The sequence below is a fragment of the Hirundo rustica genome, chromosome 9, assembly GCF_015227805.2.
Source record: "Hirundo rustica isolate bHirRus1 chromosome 9, bHirRus1.pri.v3, whole genome shotgun sequence".
NCBI classification, from domain to species: Eukaryota; Metazoa; Chordata; class Aves; order Passeriformes; family Hirundinidae; genus Hirundo; species Hirundo rustica.
The window spans coordinates 16,951,353-16,974,022 of NC_053458.1; the positions used below are offsets into that span (position 1 = coordinate 16,951,353).

The window sequence follows — 22,670 nt, forward strand, 5'->3', positions numbered from 1 at the left end:
GGTTATGTTTTGATATAATTCTGAAGGGATGTACAGTGGAAACAAATGGATATATTGTATTCAAGCAGGCAATGCAAGCATTAGAGAGTGGAAAATCATATTTGAATGTAATGATTTTTGTGTGTTCCCTGATATTTTGTAATTGTCCAGCCTCCAGTTGGGATACAGTTTATATTATTGAAAGGAAATGTTGAATTATTGTGTGATAGTCTTGTTTCACTGGGAAAAAAAGAAAATTCCTGTGAAATAAGGCTGTTTGTACTTACAATATTACTAGCTGATGCTGATTGACAACACATTTTCTCTGCTACATATGGCATGGAAAGATGTACTCTTGGCTATAGTGCAGGCAAAAAAAAGTGAGCACGGGATATTTCGTAAAAACAGATGGAAGTTCTCATTTTCCTCCTATTTATAGCTGGTGTTTGTAGTGTCCTTTCAGTTCTGTTATCCAATCAGTTGATGTATTTCTATTTGCTGAGATGAGAAGGGGAAAAAAAGAAACAAGCCTTTCTTTTGCTACGTAAAATTCAGTTCAGCACAGGAACTGGACTGGAAAAGATGGAGCAGTACAGTTCTTCCCACAAAAATTCAGAGAGAGGAGAAAAATTAGAATTAGGTCATTCCGAGCAGTGGCTGAGTTTGCACTAGTAAAGGAAGTTTTCCTTTTCCCTTGAAGCAGGAGTGGTGTAGTCTAACTAATACAGTTTCCTGGTAATTTTCTGCTTTAAATAAAAAATAACTCAGTAGTCAGAGTAAAACCGTAAGTCTATTTTGCCTAAGAGTGGAAATAGGACCCGAGTGGAAGTAAGTCTCTAGGCAGATGCAGAGCCCCCAGCGATTTGCACAGTGCTGGTTATGGTTAACCAGCCTCTGGGAGACACAGGAACTCTGTGGGCAGCTCGGCACAAGCTGGAGTGTCAGGACACCTCTTCTTTTGTCTCCAAGTATTTCCTGAGCTGTGAAGTAATGATTACCCACTCACCACATGGAAGTGCTATCAACATCAATATTTCTTAAAATTAGAGCACTTAGAGTGCTGATGATGGGGGAAATGCATGTGTAAAGAAAGGAAGGAGCTAAATTCTTCTGGTTTTGAAGCTGAAATAAATAATAAGGTTTTTGCAACCTTTTTTTTTTTTTTTTTTAGTGGAATAAAAATCCAATATTAATATGACAAAGAGACTGCTGGCTAGCAGAGAAAAGGATTAATGGCACCTCACAATGAGACAGAGATATTTGGAAGTAATTTGTTTGGTCCTGCTGAGTTTTGTGGCAGTGGAAATCTAAGCTGCTTCTGTCTTTAGAAAGTGTGCCCACAGGGAGTGCCAGACAGCTTTTCTGCCACTCCAAATTAATGATTCAGATTGTTTTTCTGCCAAGATAATATCCTTAGGTACACTTGGAAACTCAAGTAGATTCTGTTGAAAAGTGAACAGAATGAACAAAATATACAACTACTGTAATAATTATAATTATGTGGATTCAGTCCAAAAGCAGAATTGGGCAGTTTTCTTTTAAAGCCTGCACTAATGAGTCAATGATGGGGGAAACAGTTAAATATAAAAGTAAATTTTCTAAGCTAAAAATAAGTTGTCATCGTCTGCCAGATGAAGCTAGTGGTTTACAAGGATACTAGAATAATGCAATCTATCATGAAGACTTGGCTGCATGTAAAATTACTTGAAGATGCCTTTAATATGTCCTTGAGTTCCTTTAGTTGCATTCCCTCCTCCAACTGATGATTTCAAGGATGTGACTAAAAGAATAAAAATCTTTAGGTCAATATTTGTTTAATTATTTCTAGGCTTAGGGTCAGTTGCATTCCCTGATAATGGAAACAAAGTCAAAGTTCTAAGTGATTCGTTTTAACGTATCTGGCAATACCCCGCAGAGATGTGGTAGTCTCTTCCCCTTGTCTTACACATTTCACATCCTCAACTGCTGAACTGGAGGAGAGCATGGCTCAGGATTTACATGGGAATCTCCTAAAGCAAGAGCGTGCTTAAGCAGGAAAAGGGGGTAACAGTGACTGATGTCAGATTTCTCAATAAGCTGAAGTGGTAAGTATTATGGTAACTAAGACTTCTGCTTTATTTTTAATGAATTTAAAATTGTTTCAGTCACATGGTCTTAATATACTGTTCATGAATTCCAAATTTTGCAATAATATGTCAAAATGTTTTTTGTTTCTTGACTTCAAATCAGTTACCAGTGTAGCTTATTGTGATCTATGATCTTTACTGATTGACTTTTAGTTAAGGTGAAATGCACAACCCTGTGTATGCACCTGATACATATATGTGCTTCTGTTTTTGGAAGAAGTATGGGTTAAAAGCAAACTAAAAATCAGAAAGCGATCTTGAAAATAGTTGTGCTCATATTTAAATTCAAACACGAATAAAATCACTGAAATATGTTGGGAAGAAATAGGCTTTGCACCTGACTTTTTGGAATCTTCTTCATCCTTTGAGGCAGATTTTGTGCTAATTCTGTCTCTACGAAGTGAGAATCACAATGCCTGCAGAAACACTAGGTTGGGTCCCAAAACCAGCACGTTACTGTGTACAATTTCTAATCAGCCTGACCTCCCAAGTGGAACTGTTAACTTCCAAAGATGAATAGTTAGCCAGACTGCAGTGCTCAGGTGCAATGACAGTGTCCTGTTCTGGTGCTAGCACGTTCAGAGCCTGCTCAGTAATCTCTTTTGATTGCTCCTCTTTATCGTGTACATGTGCCCTTAGAAGGCAGGCACAGCCCAGAGCTGCTGTGCTAACTCCTGCCCTATTTTACACAGTAATCCAGAGCAGCCTCTCAATCAGTTCTGGAGCTTGTGAAGTTACTCAGAACCTCTGGAACATCCTCCAGCCCCTGATGCTTGCTTTACCTTAGGATTTGTAAGGGGTTTTTTGGGAGAGTTGTCTGAAAAGAAGGAACCCTGTTTATCTTGGGAAAACCTCTCATTGCTAGAATTAGGCTTTTTAAGCATTACTGAGTAGCTAAATATTGTATTAATGTACCCATGATACAAACTGCAGTTTCCTTCTCCTAAAATGTCTACAAATCACCGGAAAACATTTGATTTTGTTACATTGCTCTAAATAGAAACCAAATTCTGACGTGTTGAGAATGTTGGCATTGCACATTTTGCAGAAATAGGAGTAATTAGTTAATTCTTAACTTAAAGTAAAAGAAGGCTCATGTATCAGTCAACTAACCACAAATATAAACATAAATGGATATATATATATATTTAATGCAATGAAAGGCCAGTATTTGAGTGCCAATTAAGTGCCTGATTTCCAAAGCTTCTGACCCCATAGATTTAGAACTTAGGATCAGTTTTCCAGTAGATTAATTTTCAATACTTTACTGGGGCTTCTAAAGTTGAAAATTTTAGCTCTGAAGTTGTTTTTCCAGGGTTCATTTTTAGATGTCTCAATTGAAATAACTGCAAATCTGAACATTTGTTTCTCAAAGTGACCATTAAAAAAAAAAAAGGTCCCATACCAGGCATCCAAGACCAAAGCTGCCCAAATTGTTGCATGCAGCCTTGGTTGGGACACAGTGCAGTATGGATTACTTTGTGATTAAAGTGCCGAAATGCCTCTTTCTAAAATTATTACATGTGCAGCAACTTATAGGTATTAATTTACAAGAGATCCATTGAAACCATAAAAAATGAACAAATTCTTTTAATTTTTACTTATTTGTGTTTTGAACACGTGCAATTTCATTATATAATCTGATTATATGTTTTTAAGAATTATATAAAGATATGTAACAATCTGGTAGCTAAGCAAAAGGTTGATTGATCTTTCCAGCATTTAATGGACACAGTTTTTTCCCAATCCTGAAAGCCATGTAAGTTGAATGAACTCAATCATATGAGTAAACTACAAAAATTATTAATAAATATTTCTGCTTCATTACCTGAATCCTCGATATATCTTCTGCTTGCTGAATATATTCACTAATTAATACAATCTACCAACTGAGTTAATGTGCTAGACTTTAACTGAACTGTGCCCACATGTGGAATTTGATCTTCAGAATCTAAAATGTGGAGGGTTCGTGACCATTACCTTGCTAAAAACGTACACAAAGGTCACCGCAGCACGTGGCACATTTACTCATTTTGGGGGTGCCCATGGACCCAAATGCATTTCTGGTGGAATATGAGTACCTTTAACATTTTGCTCCAGACGTTACATTCACCTGTGAGCTCCACTGCTTATTTTGATATTCTGATGTTAATATTATTATAGTACAATAATTTAGTATCTCAAAAAAAATTTGCACGTTCCTTTCATAAGGAAAATAGAACTAAACCTTAATTGTGATGCAAAGGAACATTACCTGAAAGGTGACTTGGGAATCAAAAAATGATTGGATTTCATTTTTTTTTTCATTATATACAGCACTCTTTACTGTTTTATTATTATATTGAGTTTTTATTCCACCTTATAAAAATTATTTCTAAGCAAAAAAACGAGAGGAAAATTTAAAAAAAACATGTCCTCAGAGGGGAATTTAATTTAGGCGGCTTTCAAAACATTTGCTTTCTATTAGTAGCTTTGTAACACTTCGGTGGAAAAATAATCTTTGACAAGGATTTACCACCTGTCCTTTTCCAGTTGCTGAGGAAACTCCCTGTTAGACAATGATACGGTTCATCCAAGTACTCTATCAAAAATGGGCTTTTTTCCCCTCAGCTGCCTACCTCACCTTTCCTAACGTATCGGTTTGTGATTTACACGTAGAGCTGTGATGTAGACGATCCGAAATTGGCTGTTTACGCCTCAGCGCCGGCGCGGTGCCGGTGAGGAGGGGGCGAGCCGGGACTCCGCCGCTGCCGGCCGTGACTCAGCGCCTGCCGAGGGCTCGCAGCCGGCCGGGACGCGGAGCCCCGGGGCCTCGCCGTCGCCTCGTTAATGAGTAACGACGCGGCGGCCGCGGGCCCGCTCCGGGCGCGACACCTTCGCCCCGCGGCCGCTCCCGTCCCGGCCCCGCCGCTCCAGCCGGACCCGCCCCTCTCCCAGTCTCCTCCGCGGCTCCCCCTCCCGAGCCAGGCGGAGCCGGAGCTGGCAGCGACGTCGTTCCTCGCCGCCGCCGCCGCCTTTCCCCAGTGACCGAGGGCACCGGCGTTGCCTGGGGGGACCCCGTTCTCCGGCCGCCGCCCGACGCCTCGTCGCCGCCTCTGCCGGAGCCGGCGCTGCCCGCGGAGCAGCCATGAGCTGGGGCACGGAGCTGTGGGTGAGTCCCGGCTCGCCTCTCATTGTGTCTGAGATTCGCCGCCTTCCCTCGTCTGCTCGGGCGGCCGCCTTGGGGAGGCGCGGAGCGGCCGGAGCCGAGGCGCCGCGCTTTGTTCGGCGCCGTGGCGGCGGGCGGGGGGCTCGGGCGGGGCGGGGGTCCGGCGGGGGGCTCGGGCGGGCCGGGGGCCGCGGCGGGGGCCGAGCGCCGCGTCCGGGGTGCGAGGGGCGCGCCGCCTGCGCGGCCACGGCGCTCCCCGGGGCGGCCCCTCGCCCTCCGCCCGCCCGGCGCGGTCGCGGCGGGACGGGCGCTTTGTGTGCGGCCGGAGGAGCGCCCCGCTCGGGGCCCGGCGGCGGGGCCCTCGCCGCGCTCCCGGCGCGGCCCGGGGCGGGGTCCCGGCGCGGCTCGGGCAGCGGCCCGCGCCGGGCAGCCTCGGGGCGGCGGCGCGGCCGCTGCTTCCCCGAGAACCGCCGGGCTGCTCCGACGAGCAAAGCGTTTTCAGCTGCCGGCCCTAGGTAGAAGCAGCTACTATATAGCTTTGTCTCTAAAAGTACCGCAGAACATCGGCTAACGCGGTATTGTGTTTGTTTTAAATACCAAGAATTGGCAGCAACGAGACAGGCAGTATCTGTCTCGCGTTAGGTCTTTTCTTAAAGCTCCCCCCTTCCCTCCGAAGGCTCTTTGGCTGTGCCGGGGACGGCAGAAAAGGGGCTTTTCCCGGGGGAGCGCCGGAGCGAAGCGCAGCGGTGTCTGCTCGCAGTGGTGGGGTGTTGTGTCTCCTCTGTCGGGTCTCCTGCTGTTGCCTCTCTTGCTGGAGCCAACACTGATCGTGGGAATGCTTAGGCATAAAAGAGAGTCGTACCACGGCGAGTTTAACATCCCCGCTTTAAATACTGCCTGCCCTTCATTTATTTGTTTTTAAAGACTCTGAAGCAGAGACTTCTGTGCTAAGGAAAAAAAAATAAAAAATATATATATATATATATATATATATATATATACACAGAAAGCTAAACATTGCAGCTTGAAGTCTGGTCCAGGAGCTCTTAATCTGGACGTGGCATTATAGATTGTTTAATCAGTCTTTTGTAATGCAGGGCTGTTAGTCTCTAGAGGAGCAAAGATCTGCTCCACGCCGAGACGAGCGCTGCCCGAGGAGCCGGGGCGGACAGGCTGGGTGGGGCGGGCGCTGGGAGTGCCAGCCGAGCTCCCGAAGCCACCTGAAGTAAATTGTGTCTGATTATGCAAAATGAAGGTGTAATAGCATCACGTGTACTACGTGGAGAAGCATGATTTAAAGGTATTTAGGGGTTACTTTAGTGTTTTGCATAGTACCTTGTACTTTTCTAGGATTTGTAGACATGATGAGAATTTAGACAAAGTACACTTCTTAAGTACAGATGGCGCTGCTTTTTGAAGATCTGGCCCAAAACCAAATTCATAAAGAATTATCCTAAATCTCGGTTAAAAACACAAGGAAAAACAGTATTGTGGGTCTTCAAAGACAGGGCTCTGAACAAGATAAAAATAAACTCTTAGACGTGTTTGTGTTGCGGTGTAGCAGTTCCTTCATCGTGCCCTGCTGTCAGCACGAGTGGAGCTCCAGGAGGCAGCCCGAGCTGCGCGGTGTTTGCTGGCGGCGCAGGGGCAGGAGCACTCGCTGCTCAGTCCCCAGCTGCGGGGAGCTCTTCTGCACAGCTTTTCTGGACACCTCGTTGGGCCTAAAGCTCTCCTTCATTAGTGCCTTCACCTCATAAAGTGGATTTTTTTCAGGGTTAAGACTGCTATCTAGATCATAGTTTTTCAAAACATCTGCAGTTACGTATGTATTCTTTGCTTAATTAATTGAAGCAAAATTGATGATTCTCTAGCAGGCTTTTTATATATCTCCTTAACTCTGCCTTCTTAAGTTCTATCTCTTTGTGCTGTTTTTTGATATTTTATGCTGATTCACAACTCTGAGGCATTTTTAAAATGGTTCTGGAGTTTTATACTGCATGCTATTTTGGATAAAGTAAAAAACTGAGCATAGATGAATGTAGAGACAAATAAGGAGCCAGAGGAAAAATTAGGGGATAAGGAAAGCAACTCGTGTCTGGTATTTATGTGGTAATTATTAAATATAGCAATTCTATTGTTGACATGATACATATGCTAATTAAGTGGTTGCATCACGGACAGGACAGAGGAAATATTTTCTTTGATTGGCCAGTATTTTCTATTTCTTTAAATTTGGTTGCTGTTTCTTTTTTATGTACACCACCATTCTCTGAAGTGAGTGTGCATTGTACAAAATGTGTATGTCTTGATTAGACTAAAGTACTTGGTGCTTTTCAGTGTTGGCCAAAAAGCATGCTCCTTGTTGTGTTTCTTTTGATAGGGTTGTATGAAATAATGTAAATTAATAATGACAAAATAAATGTCAATCATACAAGCCATCCTCTGATTAGACCTGTTTCATTCCACAGCATTTTCTGTGCTGTGGGAAATATGCTCCCCTTTTCTGCTTTCTTATTACAGTAGAATATTTTGATTATGCTTTGAAAGTTGTATTGAACAACTAGTTTTGTTCTCATTGCTGTGTGTATCTTTGTGGTCACTCTGCAGCATATTCCCTATGGTATGATCACACGGGACCTAAGATACTATGGTGAACTGCTTTGCATAATATTCTCTTAAGGGTTAGAATAGAGTAGTGGGAACTGGCAAGACTTGTCTAATTCAGTTGAAAAATATTTTTGTGAGAATTTGGCTGTTGGGTGGAAAAAATTCCTATCTCTAGTATATAATTTCTTCATAGGTAACATTTGTAAAACAGTAATCATCTGAAGAAAGGTGGCACATAATCGCAAAGTAGCACTGCTGCGCTTCATTAGTAATAGAAAATTGCTGCTGTTTATTTAGATACAGAAACTTTTCAGAAATAACTTTTTGGAGTTTGCCATGCTTTTTTCAAATACTGCACACTCATGTTCACCTCATGAGCAGTAGGAGGGTTTATACATTGAAGCTGTGGTTAGACTTGCATTTTGCTTTATAAGTGCCCTGACTTCTATCAAACTGTGCTGCAATATCCAAGCCAAGAATAGATAGATGGGACTAAAATTGGGGTGGGGTTTAGTAACTTTAAATATTTGGAAATAAAAATGATAGATTATCATATGTTTAAGAATCTTCTCAGCATGAGCATCTGTTCAGTGTGTATGTTTCTGTACATCTGGAGTTCTTTTTGTGGTGGGCGTAAAATGTACAAATAGCATTACCATAGAATATTTAAAAATACGTCTGCTTATTGTCATCTTGGGTTATTGTGCTGTTAAATCGAATATGTAGTGCATTTGCTTTGATGCTAAAGGCTAACTAAGCGTTGGAGACTGGAGTGTAGCTGATAATGAAGCTGTTGGTGTAATGAGAGGAGACAGTGTGATCGGCACTCTGAAGTGGCTTCTTTGGAAATTAATTAAAGAGTTTGTGCTGTCTCTTTAAAAAAAAAAAATCAACAACCAGGAAGGATGTTTTTTAACTTTGGATGCACATTCTGTTGTTCCAACCCCTGTGAACCCCTTAATAGCAGTTGGCAGAAGAAGAGTTTGAATACCATGTCAGAACATTTTCAGTCTGTAGAACCAGTCTAGCCATCTGTTTCTCACCTCTTGATAAATATTTAAAACAGAAATTTTGCTGAGGGCTTTTTGTGCTGAGATTTCTTGATTAAAAAGAAATGGCTGGAAGATTTAATGATGCTATTGTTGTGAGCTCCTTGGGGCCAGAAGCACACCATCTTTCATAATTAAGAAACCACTGGCACTGTAGAGTAGTATTTTAGAAATTAGTTATGTTGGACCAAAGAAAGATCAAAGAATATTTGCTGATGTGCTCTTTTTAATCTTTCCTTAAACAAAATTCATTCTGTGCCTAAATCCAAGTTCTGTTTTTAAAAATATTGAATAACTTGGTTGCATCAGTAATTTTCAAAAGCTGTTAAAATTTTTCTTATGCTTTCCATCCCGCTTTCAGACATTGTTTCCTTCTTGCTTTTAAAATCTTAGTCTTTTTTCCTAAAAGATAAGTCATGTGGTGATGTCTAATCTTAAAAGTTGTCAAGTGTAATTATATATGGAAAACATCCACAGAATGTAAATATGAAAGAGTTAGCTTTAAAAAGTAGCTATTATATAGCATAATTCTGTTGTACTAATTTATTGTATTTTTGTTCACTAGATTTGAAAACCTATTTTTTAGCGAAATAAAAGGTTTTTTCCAAGCAAAGTTTTTTCTCTTGAAACCGAGAAACCTTTTTTGACTGTTACTGTGGATGTGGTTATGTAGTTACTAGCATTGTTAATACAGATAAAAACCCACTGTAAATAATTCTAAATATTGAGCCATATCCCATATGGAAGTTCTTACGGGCTTCTTGAATCTTAGTATTTTGTAAGCTTATTTCCAGTGCTAACATGTACTCTGTTAAAAGCAATACTCTGTTGCACAGGGGGATATTTGAGAGATAGAACATGGATTTTTTTTTTTTTTTGGTCCCCCAGTTTCTCCATCAACCTGAAGATTGCAAAGTATAGATTCTGTCGTGAATCAGTACTCTTGCTGTTGTGTGCAAATGTACTCTGCAAATGTGTGCAAGGAATGTGTCTTGTGGCTGAAGTCTAAGGTTACAGTGTTTTCCAGATGCATGGGATGGTTGCACGTTTCCTGTGTCCCGGGTGACGCGCTGGCCACAGCCTGATGATGGCTGTGAGGTTCCAGTCTTTCCCAAGCAGCTTCCCTCGTCCTTGTGAGCACCTCTGAGGCTTCCAGCTAGAAACTTATGTAAGGATCAAATAAAAGTGCAGTTACTTTAGGCTTTGGTGTGAAAACAATTGTACGGAGTTTTAGCTGGAAGTGTTTGTCCGTGTTTTTCCAGCAATTGTCTGGTTCATAAACATCTGACCTTTTTACTGTTTTTTCCGGGAAGGGGTGTGTCAGTGTCATGAGACTTTATCAGTTTGGGTTTGATGTTGAACATAATTTAATTTAAGACTGCTTACATGTATCTTTGACTACCTGTTTAGAAAGTGTGGTTTTTTTGAGTTATGAAAATTTTATCATCTGATAGCTATTAAAAAGGGATCTGTTTTTATTTACGGCCCCGCTTGTTTATGTCCTTGGAAGTGTATAAGCTCTTCAGTGAAGTTTGTACAAACGTGCATGTGACTTTACTAATCTGGAAATTCTGAGCACTGGAAAAGCATTGCTGTCTTGTAAAAAATGTATGCAGTATCCTTGTTCATGGTACTGGATCTGAGAGTTGCCTGTATCAAGAGTCTAAATCCTGCAGCTGTCATTTGATTTCCTGAGTGAGACTATTAAAAAGGTTGTTGGAGATCACAGAATGTTTTATTTCAGCCAAGCTGAGGATTTCTTTAAGGTGTGTATCTGTCAAAATAATGATCCTCTGGAATGCAAATCCCTCAGAATTTGGGATGGAGAAAAGCGTGGGAGAAGTCTATTGGCAGTGTGCTCATGAGCTGAGGGTTACCCAAGTAGATATGAGTTGTGCTTTCAGCTGTTTGCAGGTAAACACTGGAAGACAGAAGGTTTGTTATTGCTTGTGTAGAATAGTCACTGATGCTGTAGACCTACTGAAATAAGTCTAATATCTAGAAGTTAATTAGTGTTGTATTTAACTTAGTTCTTATACTGGATTGATCTGAGTGAAACCCTCATTTGTTAGTATAATATCTTTAAATACTTTGGTCCTTACATTTGGAGCACTTTTTAGCATTCTTGGTAAAGCCAGTAATTGAGTAACAGAGGGTGTTTTATTTTTTTTGTGGAGGGGAAGTTATTTAACACAACGCAGATTAAGTTTTCATTGTTCATGCAACACATGTGCATACTTTTTAAAGAACTTGAATTCTTTTTGGTAGAGAAAAGAATTCCCTGAAGTCCAGATATGTTCAGCTTTTTCCTTGTAGTGGTGAACAGACTGTTCAGTGAAAGCTGAAATTCCAGTCAGATTGTTTCATTTTGCCCCTAGTGAGTTTACGTACCCCAGTCCCAGTGCTCTCTTGGCAGAAGGTTTAGAGATTTGTCTTCAGATGTATGTCAGTGCTTCAGCTGGATGGGAAAAGAAGGAAAAAAAAGTATTATACTAATACAAGCCTTCTGGTTTTCATTAAAATGCAGACCCTCTACACGGACTTTGTTTATGGAATTATCTGTAATAAATTTCTGCGTTGCTGGGGGGTTTTTTTAGCTACAAATTCTAATCTAAGAGGAGAGTGGCAGGAGTATACATTTCCTGCTAGGTGACTAGAACAGGAAAAGGCTTAATTTTAGGTGTACTAAATTTTCTGAAAATTTCTACTGTATGGGAAATAAAATGTTGAAAGTAACTCTTGCACTTTTATCCTAATTTACTACTTAGTAGCTGGTACAGTTGGTGTGATTTGGATACTTAAAAATGTTTGTTCCAGAGGCAAGTACCCTTGAATGACTTCTCCTTGGCTGGTACAGAAGAAATAGTACAACATGCTTTTTTGTAGTTCCATGTTAAGGAAAAGATACATTTTCAGCATTGTGCAAAGAATTGGCATCCATTAGTTTTGAGTTTGAAAGAACTAAAAAACTTCTGAAATATGACAGCAATTGCAGTGGAGCATTGAGAGGCCGCCTTAACTTTTGGCAGAACTTGAGGTAAGCAGATGTGAGTGCAGGTGATGAAGGTGGGTGTGCCTTTTGGATCTCCATCTGCATTGTAAATCCTTTGTAAAGAGAGCATTTGATTGCTGGATTCTTTCTCATGATGGATGCCCAATTCGAGTGGGTGTGGTAACATCACTTTGGATATGCTGGTTGGTAGAGTAATTGGAGGGTGTTTTCTTTGTTTACGGGTATGCTTCTTGTACACTTTGTCTTTACCCCATATGCCTCATTTCTTTCAGAGGAGGTCAGTAATGTTTTACTTTCCTAATAATAATCTTCAAATAAGCATTTGGTCAAGGTGGCAAGGGGTTTTCTTGTGACAGTGAGTGGGAAAATAATTGATGTGTGTGAACCCTAGACAACTCCTTGCTCCAGTGCAGTTAGCTGTCTTTCCTGCAGGGAGATACTCTGGAAGAGGAAATTGTAATATTTATGATATCCAACACGTTTTAATCCTTACAATAAATGGATAAAGTGTTCCTCTTTCAGCTGTCTGTTACGGCATCTATTTGTCCTGCAATTCTTTCCTGTATTTATATAATGCCAGTCACAATTAGAGGAATATTTAGGGTATCTGACATTTGTAATTAATTGTGGGAGTGTATTTTATATTTGTATTCATGTAGGACCTAGTACCATTAGTCACATAGTGTCCTTGTGTTGTGCTGCATTCTACACGAGCTCAGTATAAAGAGCATCCCCAATGCAGTTAACTTTGACTTCCAGCAGGGCTGGGTCATGTAGTGGGGGTGCCAAATGGGAGTTGTGCAACCTCGATGTGTTCAGCACAGTGGTCCGTGGTCTCAGCTGCAGCCTCATAGCTTTCTTTTGGTAAGCCTTGCGAGCCAGGGGTAGCAGTGGGCAGACCTTTGTCATGTTTGCAGGGGATGAGCACCCAAACAACCGAAGGGAATGCAGGAAGTTCTTGTTGAAAAGTACAAGAGAGTGTTGGTGTCTCAAGCGAAGCAAACAGTAATCCTTTGGTATGATGAAATAATAAGCTGAAATCAGCCAGCATGCCCTTGAAAGTGAGGTTAAGAAGCTGATGTTTGATGTGATAGACAGGAAAGAGATAAAACTGGGTGAAAAACATGTGGGTGAAAGGATAATCTCAATACTAGAGAACAGGATGTGGTGCGGTTGAGAAATGAGATGGTTAGGGAATGCCTAAAGATTGCAGATGTTGGAATGGTTAGAAAGAGACTGATTAAAAAAAAGGGAGAAATTGTTAACAAGTTTTAGAGTGGACATAGATTTGAGATTCAGGAAAGAAGTCAAATAATCAGGTAAAGAAAGGTTAAAGTTTGAGACTTTAGTGTAAAAGGCATAAACCAATAAAGTGCAGTAGCTGCAGAGATACGATGTGCATTATATACTTTTAAATTAAATGTTTTATCTTAGTTTTTCCCTGAAAACAAGTTCAAATTTGTGATTAGTAAATGGAAAACAGTTTGAAGGTCCACTAAGGATGACTGATAGAAACAATTTTGTTCTGTAGAGTCAAATATGGGTTTCCTCATGCCCCAGATACTTTATTTAGATCCTAATAGTGCAGGTACTGATTTACATATTTAATTTTACAAATACTTGTTCATTTTATGAGCACGGAGCTCACAGGATGAGTGAAACTCATTAATGTGCTTGAGATTAAATACTGTATTACTAGGAAATTTTCAAAGCCGTTTTTTGTTTTTGAGAAAGGGAGCACTTGCGAACTAGCTCTACCTGTAGCTTGCAGTTGATGCACAGCATTATTTAAATCAGCAGCAATTACTGATGTTATTTTCTTTAATTTAATGGATCTTTTCAGCTTAATGGGTTTGGACTGCTAGGAGCTGTGAGTTAGAAGAACAAGGGTATGTATTTGGATTTATGGATGGTGAAAATTTTATTTTCAGAATATTTATGATTTATTTAATTAAAGGATTTATCTCAGTAACTGTGGTTTTTAGTATCTGGGAAATTGACTTAACAGCAGATGACAATATTTGAGATCTGTGCAATATGGTGTTACAAATGTGTTTGGAGGAGGGCAAGAAAAGGATGAACTTGCTTTGAAAGGTTCTCCTGCATATTGTAATAAAATGCTAAAAACCAGACTGGAATATCTGGTTAGGTTTCGTGTCTAAGAAGATGGCATGTTTAAAGAGGAAAAAATAATTTCTTGAAAATAAATAGTAACTTATCAGGAAAATCCAAATGTTTGGGATTTTTCTACATTGTAGTAATGTGAGGGGAATGTAGACTGTACAGTTCTATCAAACTTAAATAGAAATGTCACCATGTGAGGCAAGCTGAGCAGTTTTGTCAAGTATCCTGGCTCTGCATGATACTCAAATATTTACTGCTGCAGCAGGAGGTGTGGTGGTCTGATTAAATGTTTAGGTTGAGACTGAGGAAACAGGGGTTGTGGGTTATTTGTTTTGGTTTATCTTGATTGCTTCTTTGTTTTGTAAAAGCTTTGAGGTCTTTTGAGTTACTTGTGCTGAAGTTTTGCAATCGCATCAACTGGATCTTTTAACCTATCTCCCCAAGTTTGAAACCCTGTTAAGACCTCTCTCTAATAACAAGGGTAACTTCTTTCCAAAAATGGCTTTTTAAGAACATGTTCACTTTGGTATTGGTGCTAGGCAGAATAATTATCATCTTTCCAGGAACAGGGTGTCAGTTCCTCCTGGATTTCCCCAAGTTCCAGCTTTATGTTCTGCATTCCTGAGAGAGAAGCAGTGAGGTAGAAGTAGTTCAGTGCAACAAGAAGTTTTTACTGGAAGAACCATCTGCTTAGTGGATTGAAATTGGAGTTTTGTAAAACCAGGGATTGGCTCTGTCTATTAAAACTGTAGTAGATACAAACAAGCCCGGTGTTAGGCAGAGTGCTACCTCCTCTGCTTGGATGTCTTAGCACCCAGTGCCTTCCAGTTATTTTGGTTCTGAGGGGTTGTCACGCAGTTTCATTGAAATTTCATTAGTTGAACTGAAATAATTTTCTTAAAAGAGTTAAAATAGTCTTAAAGATGAGATGCCAGTGGTATTTAAGCTTAAATGATTCTTAGATAAAATGTTTTTCCGTGTTCTGTCTCCTTTATACTGCAAGGCTGTAATTGTGGGCTGTGTAATGAATACATTTTGACATCATTTGTATAAAATTCCTTGCAATTTTTGAGAAAACATGTAATTGTCTTAAGGTGGTTGTGCTGAATGGCCAGGATTCATGCTTTTTACAATAATGAAGTACTGTGGAATATCAATGCTCCAAACTCAAGTTTCATCCTTGAGTTTTAATTCTGAAAGGAGAGCTTCTACAGACATTAGGTGGGAATACCGCTGTTAGTTTATATATACTGGATGCTAGGTAATGTGAATTTTAAGACTTTACATGTAAATGTTTCTTATGATCTTTATAGACTATTTGTAGTACTTTTGTACTTAGCATTTCAACTTTTAATCATGCAGGCATAATCAGACTGTAAGTCAAACCTGAAAGTTGTGGTTTTCCTGACTGCTTTTCTTCATTATGTCATTGGAAAAGAGGTTTGATTTTTTGCTGATGGTGTTCATTTGTGGGAAGAGGATCATGCTCCCATATCTCCCTAGTTAATCTGACAGTTGTTTGGATGTTGCCTGTTATCCTTTCAGGACTGTTATGAAGACAGCCTAGTTTTCCATAATGTTGGTTCTTCCTGTCCTTTCTTATTCAATGTAAAATGGTGTTTTATGTGGTGTAAAGGGGATTTTGTTTTTTAAGGTAGGTGGTGAATTTTAAAGCATTTCTTCAAGAGCATTTTGCAGATTTTTCATTTATTTTCAATTCATTTAAATTATCTCAGAGTAGCACAGTATGTGGTTTAACCTCATTGCAAGAAATAGTTTTTTTAAAAATATTACTGTATTTTGCAAGAAGCCGATAAGAGCACTTGAAAAATATAACTAAAAATCTGTGTATTCCTGTAAAGGTGTTTGAGGCTTTGCTTGTAGTTTCTTTATCTTTCGATAGTCTCTGCCACAAAAGCTAGTCCAGTAGTAAGTTTATAGCAGAAAATGGCATCCTAACATCTTAAACAGCTTTTTTTTTTTAAACCATCAGATTCTGCTTGTCTTAGTTCTGAAAACGGTTTCTTCTGATCTTAATTTGCTAGAAGTTCCCAACAATTTACTCGTTCCATTTTCAGTTTATTTAGACTATCTTGTGTTGGTTTTATTCATCTTTTTTTTTTTTCCTTTGGTGGTACAATTCATTCAGTTGCTTCAGCAGGATTAGTTTCTGTATTCTGCTTAGTATTAATTTTATGAGGAAAAGAGATGGATAAAGAGGACGTCAAGTTAATAATGAAGGAGTTACACAACGTTATTTGTAAGGTCATCTTCTGGGGTACAACGTGCTTTCTGATGTGTGCAGTTTTCTTCTGGGCTTTGTATGATCTGTGTTTATCATCTCTGTAACATGGTATAGAACATCTGCAACACCTGTGGAGGCTTTCATGTTAGTATTTCAGAAGGCTTTCATAATCAATGTTTCCATATGAGGAACCCTTTTCCGTAGCTGTCATTGCTTAAACTTTTTTGAGTGGAAACACAATGGTAAATATGTTTTACATAATCTCATAAACTGCACACTTAAGCACTATCTTTTGACTTTAAGGACAGTATATTAAAAGACTGTTGTGGTTCTCAGCACCCACCTTAAATGGTTGTCACCAACATCCGTGTCATTTGTTTTATTTCCATGTTAGAATCATGCTGAGATAACATGTACTAATACCTTAACAATAATACTTTTAACTGAGACATGTATTTGATTGACATAGAAGTTTATTGCTCAAGATTGTTGCAAACATTTCACATCAAGGATTCCAAACTCAACAATCAACTAAAATGCAAATTAAAGTGTTTTTCACCCATGCTGCAAAATAGTTTTCCCCACTTCAACAAAGAACTGGAAAGACTACACAATACACTTATCACAGTGCTGAGAACCATAACAGTTTAGAGAGCATTAAATTATTTCTAAATTGCTGTCATGTTATTGTTGATTGTCTCTATGAAATAACTAGCTGATAGATTTGTTTGTGTGAATGAGCTGGTTTGTGGAATGCTAGAAATTCAAGTATTTATTTTGTGCTGCTATGTATTCTTGAGAGGCATAAAAGTTTTTGATTGGTTGTATGTAACCAGAAACAAAAGAAACTTTAATTTTATTATCAAGAATGTACTCTAATTGCAGCAGGTTGATAGCAAATGGGTATTTCCAACCTAATGGACTAATGCCAAATGTGTGCCAGCCTGGTGGCCACTAGTGCAGGGCACATGTCATGTGAGCTGATTCATGCTTATATATATAAAATCTAATTAGAAAACTGAATTTTTAACAGTTGCAGAAAAACCAAGTCAAATAGAACTTTGGGAACTGAAAATATATTAGTATAGGCTTTCTTTTTGCAATTGAAGAAGTACCAAGAATTAACCCGTCTTCCATGACATTAACATCAGGTTCATACTCATTTAAGTGATTCGGGCTCAAGTCTAGTTCTTTGGATGATTCAGATGGGAAGGTCAAATTGTAAGCAGTAATTGTTCTCCTCTGTATTTCTCTCCTTACAGAAGTCTTTCTAGACTGTACAAGGTTGTTTTCAGTTCACAGAAGAGTGAAGTTGCTTCAGAATTAAAAAACAGAAGAAATTTAGCATTCTGAAAAACTGCATTGAGAATGTATTTGCTAAAGTGCTGTTTCAGGCTACTGCTTACAAGTTAAGATAACATATTCTCAACTTTTCTCTAGTTTTGCTGCTGTAGTTTCAGTTCACAAATTTGCTTGGTAACTGGGTAGTGGATATACTTAATCTTGGTGCAAAATACTTAATGTATTTAAGTTTATCTTTTGTATTTTGTTTATGCTTTTTTATGATATGAAAACAAATAGTGTTTTCACAATTAACCTTGTGATTTTTTTAAATGCAAAATGTGCATTCTGCTCCCATAAAAGTGTAATAATTTTGCATATTATTAGCATTTTAAACTGTTTCAGAAATTAATCCTTCTTGTGACTGTTTTGTGATATGGTATGTGATGCCATAAGAACACTCAAAATTTAGTCAGATATATCTTGATAAATGATCTTTTGAATGATGTTTTAAATATTTAGTATTTCTCTAAGACTGATGGGGACAATAGTATCAAATAGTTTCCTTTCCAAACCATTCTCTTCAGAAAAAAAGTAATCGACTGGTGAGTGTCTCTAATTTTCCATTATACGCTAAAGATGCACCGAATTCAGAATAATGCTGCAGATAAATTAAATCACTTTTAATTTTATTAATTTTCTTCTAAAAGATATGCATGGGTTTACACGATGATAAGTAATGACAGAAAAACTAAAAAGGATACTTGGGGAAAAGGCACTTGCTTTAATTTTTTCTACCATGAAATCACGGTGTGTTTTTGATTACAAGTTGGCGTGCTTTATTCACTGATTTTGAAATGTTTTTGCTAAGATATAAAGTGTTAAGGCTCCCCAGATATGAAACATCAATTTTCAGTGTTTTTTTAATCAAGCTAGTAATGTTAAAAACAAAGTTGGAAGTCCCAGGTGCACTTAGATGGTTTCAGTTTTATAGTCAATGTAATAAAAGATAATAACAGTTTTATTCAGTATGAAAGAAATGGGTTTTGGTTTTCTCATTATGTCATGTTTCATTCAGTATTTGAGACTGCTTGTCAGAATTTCTTTAGTGTTTCTTTGACAGTTCCTAGACCATTGATTATTTATAGAGATTTATCCCTTATTGGTTAATATTTTGCTATTTTAATTCCATGCAGATTTAGTGAAATGAATGCTTAGTAAAGACACGAGTAGCACTTCATGTTGAAGAATGAAATCGCAAATAATTAGGTTTTCCATAAAGGACGTAATGAATGTGGTGTGGCAATGATATAAAATTCAGGAAGGGTAATACCTTTAGGTGACAAAAAGACTGCCACTTTCCTCTACTTCCAGGTCACTGTGTAATAAGGAGTGTTAAGTTTTGCGGGGTTCTTTGGGCAGATCTGGTTTTTTAAAGGAAAGTACAGGTACAAAGGTCTGGAGATGTTCAAGGCCAGGCTGGGTGAGGCTCTGAGTGACCTGGTCTGGTGGGAGCTATCCCTGCCTGTGCCTGCGGGTTGGAACAAGGTGATGTTTGAGGTCTTCTCCAACCCAAGCCGTTCTGTGATTCTACATAGTGAATTTGTTGTAAATTGCTGTTCTGATCTGCAGTATTTGCTCCAGTTGAATTTTGAACTACATCTGCAGTATATCATTGAGCACCTTTTTACTGTTTTTTTCTTTATGATTTCTGGTTTAGTAATACTAAAAAATCATTAGAAAAGAAACCTAGTAGTTATTTACTACAGTAGTAGTTTTTCTGTGGCTGTTACCAGTGAAACAAGATGCTTTGCGTAGAGTATAGAATTAACGCAGTGTTTAAAATGCTGCTGTTAAATTGGATTCCCACAGTATTTCTTTATTAAGGCAGGAAGAATGTTCTCAGAATCTGCTTTTGGAGTAAACAGCAAAGTTATGTCCGAAGGGTAAGCGGTGCAAAAGAAGCTTAAAGAAGGAATTAAAAGGGAAGTTGTGGATGAACAAGAGTTCAAAAAAAAAAAAATTGACTAGAGGAATAAAAAATCCTGAGAAATTAGGCGAGGGAGAAACTGCCAAAGATGGTTCTGTTTCAGTCACAGATTCATGGAATGGGTAAGGTTGGAAGAGACCATAGTGAATCACCTGGTCCAACCTCCCTGCTCAGGCAGGGTCATCCAGAGCTCACTGCACAGGATTGTATCCAGAGGTTTGGAATATCTCCAGTGAGGGTGACTGCACACCCTCTGGGCAATCTGCTGCAGCGCACAGTCGCTCTCACAGTGAAGAAGTTCTTCCTCATGTTCAGGTGGAACGTCCTGCGCCTCAGTTCCTGCCCACTGCCTCTTGTCCTGTTGCTGGCAGCGCCCAGCAGAGCCTGGCTGCGCCCTCTGGCACCTCCCTTCCTGTGCTCACGGGCACTGGTGAGGTGCCCTCTCTCATCCCTGCCTGAACAGCCCCAGCTCCCGCGGTCCTTCCTCGGGGGATGCTCCAGCCCCCATCATCTCTGGTGCCCTCTGCCAGACGGGCTGCAGGAGCTCCCTGTCTGCCCTGCCCTGAGGAGCCCAGAACTGGGCACAGCGCTCCAGATGGGCCTCGCTGGGTCTGACCCAGGGCAGGATCTCCTCCCTTGACCCTCGCGGTGCTCCTCCGAACGCTGTCCTTCCTGGCGCCGCTGGCCACGGACAGCTGGTTGTCCCCCAGGAGCTGCAGGTGCTCCTCGGCAGAGCTGCTCTCCAGCAGGTCAGCCCCCGGCCGTGCCTGTGCCTGGGGTTATTGCTCCCCGGGAGCAGGAGCCTGCATTTGCCTGTGGAAATCCAGGCGCTCCTTCTCCGCCCGTCCCCAGCCTGTGGAAGGCCCTTGTGGAGGGCTGCACGGCCCCGATGGTGGTGGCCTCTCCTCCCGGCTTTGTGCGTCAGAGAACGTGCTGAAGAGGCGTCTGCCCCTTCAGGAAAGTCCTTGATAAATAAGATAAAAATACTGGGCCCAGTGTTGAACCTTGAGGTCGAATCACAGATAAAGTACTGAGATTTGGTGCTTGTTCATCTGTACTGTTCAGATCTCCACTGGATTTTAGTGTGAATACTCTTCTATTTTTATCAGTTTAGTCGGGAGGGAAATAACTGAAGAAGGTAGGCTTCTGCTGAAGTACCTTTTAATTTCTACATCGACTATTCGTTTGGCTCTCAGAAAAGAAATTGGCTCTCAAAAAAGAAATTGATGTGGTCTGGTGTCACTATTGCCAGCGTGACCCTGTCGTTCATGTTTATTTCTGTCCTGAATGCAAGTACTATTTGTCTTGCTTCAAAAGCATTGGCCCTGATTACGCTACAAATTTGTGTGCTTTCAGTATGGAGCTCCTGAAGTGGGGCAGAATGTATTTATGGCCCCCACTGTCCTTTTAATATGCTGGATTACAGAAACAGTATGAAAAATGAGCTGTTATGAGTTTGGACGTTGTACATGTTTTGGAAAGAATGGGGAACCTAGCTATGGCAGTTCAAAAGTGTGGGGTTTCAGAGCACTGAAGTTTGTACTCATCGTTTGTGTATGCAGCTTCAGTGTCCAAATACGCTGTAATAGGGTTGCTTTACCTTTTTGAAATTGTAACTTTTTAAATGGAAGTGCTCATGGTTAAATTACATCATTCCTCTTGTTCCCTTTGTAATTTAAGGAAAAGTGCCTTGTTAACCAAGGGAAACAGTATGTGTTTTTGTACGATTTGCTATATCAGAGGAAGTACATTTCTACTAGAAATAAAGGGTTTGTGAATAATGTTATTCTTACAATACAGGTTATGATTCTGAAGTCTGTGGTGAAATATAGGAGGACCTTACTGTGTATTTCTAGGCTCATATCTTAAAAACTTTGTGAGAAACTGATACATGGCACAATTGCGTTATATTTTAATTTTATCTGAATCACAAAACCTTGAAAAATTCCACTGTTTTGAAGGTGCCAGTAATAACATCTGGTTTTAGTTTAAATTCTTTATTGAGTTATGTTAATGTTACTATGAATTTTGCTTCAAAAACGATGAGTACAGTAGATTCCATTACAAATAAAGGACGTGGGGGGTGGTGTTGGTTTTCATTTTGGTTTGGGTTTTTGGATTTGGGTGTTCTTTTGTTGTTTCTGGGGTTTGTGTGTGTGTTTGGCTTGTTTTCTGTCAGGGTATTTATCTGTGTCTGAAATAAAGTTCCGCAGAGTAGAGGAAGGCTCTAACTTACTGCCATGTTAATTTCTTGTAAAGTATATGGATCTGGTTTTATAATCAAGTTTGAAAAGTATTTACTGTTGTTAGCAAGATAGCTGTGAAGGGAAAAAGATGTGGCTACTATAGTCTTTTTCTTGAAAACTGAAGTGTATTCACAGGTGATACTGAAAAGGGAAGTTCACTTTACGGTAGGACTTGTTACAGAAAAATCCTCTTGTTCACAGGGTTGACAAAACAAATAGCATATGGCAAATCAGTTAACAGCCTTCCAGTTCTGTAACTATTTACGTAACTGGTTCTGTGAACTCTGGTTTTCTGAAGTACTGAACAGTGTCTGCTCCGTTTTAGTGGGGAGTGTGCTCGGAACAGTCCATGGTGATTAACTCTGTTAATATTTGCAGCCTTTCCTATACCATAAAAGGCTAATGATTTAATTCAATAAAATTGAAGGGCTGATCAAAACACCTGTATGTAGGTATCTTACTCTGAGTGGTTTAGAAGAGCTGTTTACAAGCTGTGTAGGTATAGCTGTATCTTTTGAATATCAATAGCAACTAATGTAGGGTTTATGCCTGTGTCTTAAGTCTGTCTGATAGGAGCTGATAATAACACTAGGAAATACCTTCTCATATTCCATATTCTGCATTCACTATAGCTTCCTTCATATAGGAGTAGAGACTAGATGAGACAGTTCATCGGAGCTGTGCTGAATGAGGAGGTTTTGTCTGGGTCTCTGTGCTGAGAGCTGAAATATTGCTGTTACAAGAAGAACCGCTATATTTTATTCCTCCACCAAGTTCTTGTAGTTTTACTGGGTATTGTAATTACATCTATTGTGAGAAATTAACTAAAAGTTAAGAGCAGGATATGTTTGTTATGTTCTTG

General features: G+C 39.6%; 1 protein-coding gene across 3 annotated transcripts in view; it reads left to right on the forward strand.

Moving 5' to 3' along the window:
* The first annotated feature begins 5,051 nt into the window (after positions 1–5,051).
* Positions 5,052–22,670, forward strand: part of FNBP1L (formin binding protein 1 like) — a 55,390-nt gene continuing 37,771 nt past the window's right edge. For all 3 annotated transcript variants that reach the window (XM_040072830.1, XM_040072829.2, XM_040072831.2), the window contains exon 1: positions 5,052–5,256. In XM_040072830.1, the coding sequence (XP_039928764.1) occupies positions 5,233–5,256 (24 nt within the window). In that variant the 5' untranslated portion in view covers positions 5,052–5,232. The remainder of the gene's footprint in view (positions 5,257–22,670) is intronic.